Source organism: Pinus tabuliformis, chromosome 5_1 (genome assembly GCF_031772625.1).
Source record: "Pinus tabuliformis cultivar Carrire ecotype Pingquan chromosome 5_1, CPIR1, whole genome shotgun sequence".
Classification (NCBI taxonomy): Eukaryota; Viridiplantae; Streptophyta; class Pinopsida; order Pinales; family Pinaceae; genus Pinus; species Pinus tabuliformis.
In genome coordinates this window covers 361,058,690-361,064,134 of record NC_142305.1, presented here as the reverse complement: position 1 = coordinate 361,064,134, position 5,445 = coordinate 361,058,690, and the positions used below count along the sequence as shown (strand labels likewise).

General features: G+C 45.0%; 1 protein-coding gene across 1 annotated transcript; it reads right to left on the bottom strand.

Annotated features, from left to right (window-relative positions):
• Positions 1-3,386: 3,386 nt before the first annotated feature.
• LOC149164935 (uncharacterized) lies at positions 3,387-4,325 on the bottom strand. The gene has a single exon (XM_089429652.1). It carries the CDS (start codon positions 4,323-4,325, stop codon positions 3,387-3,389), a length of 939 nt encoding a protein of 312 aa, XP_089285778.1.
• Between the last annotated feature and the right edge of the window lie 1,120 nt (positions 4,326-5,445).

Genomic DNA, 5,445 nt, shown 5'->3' with positions numbered 1-5,445 from the left:
TAGGGGCAGGTTCAGAACATTGCTGAGAGTAGGCATTTGATTCCATGCGTCTGTCCAGAATCTAGTATTATAGCCATTTCTTACCTCCCAGAAACTATGCTGCTGGATCATTTGATAATGTTCTTTGGTTGCATTCCAAATTAGCGATCCTTTATCGCTGGGCTTTAATCTATTAAGCTCTTCCTGGGGTCGTTGATTGGCATACTTTGCTGTCCATAATGTGACCCATGGCTTACCTGGGTTGGTAAGCCATTGCCACAAGATCTTGGCTCCCATGATGGCATTGTTGTGCTCTGGATCTCTTAGACCAATTCCTTCTTTTTCCTTCGGTTTGCATACTGTGATCCATTTTACCAGAGCCCATTTGCGATTAGTTGCATTGCTTCCCCAAAGGAAACCTCTCTGAATATTCCTTAGTCTTTTTAGGACCCAATTTGGCGCTGCCAGGATGGAGAAAAGGTACAGCGGCATTGCTTGAAGAATGGCTTTTATGAGTACAACGCAGCTGACTAAATTCAAAGCTCTGTGAGTCCATTGGTTGAGACGTGATTCAAGCTTTTCAATTAAATTGCGCCAGGAGGAATGTTTGACGGCAGAGTCAATGAGGGGAGCTTCGAGATACTTAGAAGGAAGGGTGGCCATGGGGAACCCCAGAATCTGGACTATGGCAGACTTGACGACCGAGGGGGTATTGAAGAAGAAGATCTGCGATTTGGAACAGTTGATGCTAGTTCCAGAAGCTTCGGTGAAATCATTTAGCACTGCTTTAAATTTGGAGGCTTCTTGAACAGAGGGATAACCAAAGAGCATAGTGTCATCAACAAATTGCTGATGGGAAATGGCAGGCAATTGGTGGATGGAGATACCTTTAAGCTGGTGTGAGTGGAGGGCATTTTTAATGTCACGTCCCAGGCCCTCGGCCACTAATACAAAGACGAAGGGGGAAAGAGGGTCACCTTGCCTGATACCACGGGAGGGGGAGAAGGGGCGAGAGGGGATCCCATTCACTAGTATGGAGAAGCTGGTGGAGGAGATAAGGCTCATAATCCATCGAATCCAGGTGGGGCTGAATCCGAAAGCAGTTAGCATTTGCTGTATATAATCCCAGCTGAGTTTGTCAAAAGCCTTGGAAAGATCAAGTTTTAGGAGCATACCTGCTTGCCTTGAATGCTTGAGAGTGTGTGTGATATCATGCGTGTGGATGATCTTCCTTCCACATATCCTAACTGTTCCGAAGAGATGAGCATTGGCAAGAGGGGCTTTAGCCTGTTTGCAATGACTTTAGAGATGACTTTGTATATTACATTGCAAAGTGAAATTGGCCTGAATTTGTCCGGCTTGAGCGAGTCATCCTATTTTGGGATTAGGGCTATGAAGGTGGAGTTGAGCGAGGGAAGCAGACGTGTGAGAAACTCGCGAGTCCTCCACCACATCTTAGACTTCCAACTTTATTAGTTCCCAGAACTTGTAAAAGAAAGTAGTGGTAAATCCATCCGGGCCGGGAGCTTTTCCTTCTTTAGGCTGAGCCATTGCTGTGTCCACTTCCTGAATTTGAATTGGGCTGAGGAGGAGTTCATTGTGCTCTGCTGTGATTAATTTTGGTACATTGTGAGTGATTCTTTCAATTGCAGGATGTCTGTTGATGTCAGGCTCTTGATGGACCTGCTTAAAGTGTTTGAGGAGTTCCTTCTCAATTTCCTCGTGTTGTTCCACCCTTTCTCCTCCTGATTTTTGAATGTAAGGGATATTGTTGCCCATTCTGCGTTGCACTGTGGTTCTATGGAAGAATTTGGTGTTTCTTTCTCCCTCTTTCAACCATCTGATTCTGGATTTCTGCTTCCAGTATATCTCCTCCTGCTTTCTTCTTTCCTCAAGCTGATTGTGGATGCGCTGCTCCTGTTCAAGGGTTCTCTCTGTCTAGCCTCTTGTACTTATTTCTCTCTGCAGATCCTCTAGGGCTTTTTGAAGATCGTTTTGCACCTTGAAGATGTTTCCGAAGGTCTCTCTATTCCATCTCTTGAGGCTAAGCTTTAGATGTTTGAGTTTCTGTTGAAACTGGAACATCTTGGATCCTTCTGGAGGGCTGAAGGATATCCACGTAGAGTGGACGAAGTCTTTGAGTGAGGGATGGGTGAACCAGAACTCCTCAAAGCGAAAAGGTCTTCTTATGTTGTTGCCTGGATGTTGCCACTGAAGGGCAACCAGCCAGTGATCAGATCCAGAGTGTGGAAGAATGGCCGCCGAGAAATCTCCCCCTAGGTGGACCGAGTTGTCTAAGATTAGAAAGCGGTCCAGCTTGGAGGCTATTTGATGTTTGCCTGCTCTGCGATTGCTCCACGTAAAAGTGCCATTGCAAAACTGTACGTCTATCAGGGATGCGTTCTGAATAAAGTTTTTGAAGTGGGTGTTTTCCTGTTCCAACCTGTTCCTGCCACCAATCTTCTCCTCTAATTTTGTTATCATGTTATAATCCCCTCGAGCAATCCAAAGTGGGTGCCTTCTATTGGAGTTAAGAGCTTCTAGGGTATGGAGAGCAACTTTTTCCCTGGCTTCCTAAGGGAAGTATACATTCGAGAGATTCCCATGTATATTTGTGCCAACAATGTGGAAAGTAGCCTGAATTAGATTGTGTGAAGCATGAAAGTCCGACAGAGTGAGTGCTTGAGAGTTCCACGCAATGGCTAATCCCCCAGATGCAGCGGATGCATCTACCGCAACTGATTGACATCCTGGCCAGGCTTTAGAGAGGATCATTTCTAGAGTTGTACCGTTGCATTTTGTCTCTTGGAGAAAGCATATTTGTGACTTTTCCATTTTCACTATATTTTTTAGCATTCTGAGTTTTCCTGGGCTGTTGAGCCCGCTTAGGTTCCATGAAATGAGCTTCATGAGTCACTATTGGTGGAGGGCTTGTAGTACTTCATAAGATTAGCATACCTACCGGAGTCTACCAGGATCTTCCCGACTGCTATTGTTCTTTGGAGGTCAGTTCTTCTTCCCCTTTTTTTGGAGTCTTTTGGGGTTTGGATTAAATCCCATTGACTTCCTGGCTAGATGCCAAGCTGAATTTGATGGTAGGCTCTGGAGATGACCATTTCCAGTTTGTCGAGCTGTAGCTCTGGGATGCTTTCATACGCTTTCTTCTTGCATGTTGCTTCTAGTTCGAGTATGTCTAATCCATTTAGATCTATACTTTCCAGCTCTTCCTCCATTCGTTGCACCTGGTTATCTTCTTCCGTGGGTATGTCTGGACCCTGGAAGGGGCCTGAGGATCCATCAAACTCCATTTCATTGTCTTTTTCCTGCTGCTTTTCTTTTCTTTCCGTATTGTGGTCTGGGGCATCTTTGATAGGAAGGGGATTGGATGGAGGGGCTGAGGGAGGTGGCTAGGAAGAGGAGGAGGGGAGATCAGTGTTTGGGGGAGAGGATGTGGTATGCTCGTCCGTGGCATGAGCTAGGATTTCAAAGCTGTTCCTGACTGCATGGTCAGAAGCGTTGTTCTGTTTGGGTTTCTTCCCTGTTGATGGTTTTTTATGAGCTCGCTTGCGGGTAGGGGCTTTGGTGAAGCCATCATGGGTCTGAGAGTCGGTGGGGGAGGGGGCTTTAGCTTGAACATTTAGGGGGCAATCTCTAAAAAGATGCCCTATGGCATGGCATTTACGGCAGCGAAACGGGACATGTTCATAGTCTAAAGGTTGGATCCATTCATAGTCACGGTGAGAGAGACTTACCGATTCTGGCAGGGCTTTGTCTGGGCGCATGAAGACACAGATGCGGGCATAAGATGTATATCTTCGCAGTTTCATTTCTTTAGCAACCTTTATGTATTCCCCCAAACCATTTCCAATGTTTCTCAGAATATCCTCATCCCAGTATTCATCTGGCAGTGAGTATAGTCTTATCCAGATTGGAGCCCATGTGAGATCCTCCTGATCCGAGTTGAATCTGGGAGCCCAGTCCCGTAAGTATAGGCCAGCTGAGTTGAAGAAGTAAGGTCCCTCAACCAGGATTCTGTATTTGTCTTCCAGGCAAAAGAAGATCGTTGTGAAGAATCCTTTTGGGCCTAGCTGCAGAGTCACATCGCCCTTAGGCTTCCATTTCGCTGCGATCCAACTGTGCAAGGATTTTTCCGTCGGCCAAAACCCTATGAATTTTCCAATGAGCACATGATCCATCATATATTGGATTCTTGCTTCTATTTTTTCCCCCGGCAGTTCGATTCTGGGTCGATCTGTTGCTATTGGTTTGCAGGTGGTCGAAGAGACCTTCGGGGTTCCGTCTGGTTGGTTAAGCCTCCCATTTTCTCCATCCACCTTAGTTTCCATGTTTCCTTTTCCCTTGCGCTCATTCTGGCGTGGGATTTCTTGATTGATGACATTCTCATTGATAGATCCAAAGAGTATTGTTCTCTTGTTTTGGTGCTGCGATTTGTGTGCTTTGGGGGAGGTTACCGAAGCCCCCCCCTGGGGGTCGCCCATTTGCCCTGCGACCTCTTACAACGCAGTTGAGAGATGCCTGGTCGTATGGTTAGGTCCTTGATGATTGTCTGCGCAGATCAGTCTCGCCATCTAAGCGTGGTGCAGAACCCTAGCAGTCGTCTCCAGAGCTCCATCCTGGCTGTGCGAGAGTGTTGCATAGCTCATCCAAATCATTAACAAATAACTATCATGGCATTTAAATATAACCAAAACCAAAACTTTGTGATATGATATTATATCACTGTCGTAGTCGCTATCTTATCTAACTCCCATTATCCAAAAATGTATCGTGAGTAGTGGCGAGGTTGCCAAATATGGTAGGCTCCCACCATATCCTTTCCCCAAAGTACGACACCCATAAACTTTAAGTAGAAGTTCCCCACCACCATACCAAGGTCCACTTGATGGCCTAATGGTAAGGAATATGTATTTCTTCACATATTTTATTATATTTTTTTTATTGAGAAGGCTAAATGTGAGATCTTATGTCATGTGGCCTAATGTGTAGTAATTACAGGATTTGGAGCCATTTTGGGCTAATTTAAGTGTAGAAACTTTAATTAGACAAGAAAGATGGATTTTAGGAGATTTGTTCTCCCTCCATAACTCCTCAATCACTCAAATATTGCTCCATCAGATCTCATCAGCTTCGAGTTACAAACAACCAAGCCAACTGAGTTCATTGGCAGCAAAGCTAGTGATAGTTGAAGACAAGTCAATCTCGAGTTTGGGAGCCAAGCCTCCCAAATTTTTAGGAAGTATTTGGTAGCTTTATTTGTATAAATAACAACACCTACGGCCTCATTAGGATTCAGCTTTTTATTGTAGCCAAGAGGAAATTTCGATCTAAGAAATTTTGATTGTTATTCTCATGTTTCTTTTGACATTTTGATGATAATGAAAAGGGTTTCTTTGATCCAGCACTGAGTTGACTCATAGGTTGAAGCTCTTGAGTAAGGGCCCAACC

Coding starts and splice junctions, on each gene's coding strand:
- LOC149164935 (XM_089429652.1), bottom strand. CDS start 4,325: ATGGAAACTAAGGTGGATGGAGAAAATGGGAGGCTTAACCAACCAGAC.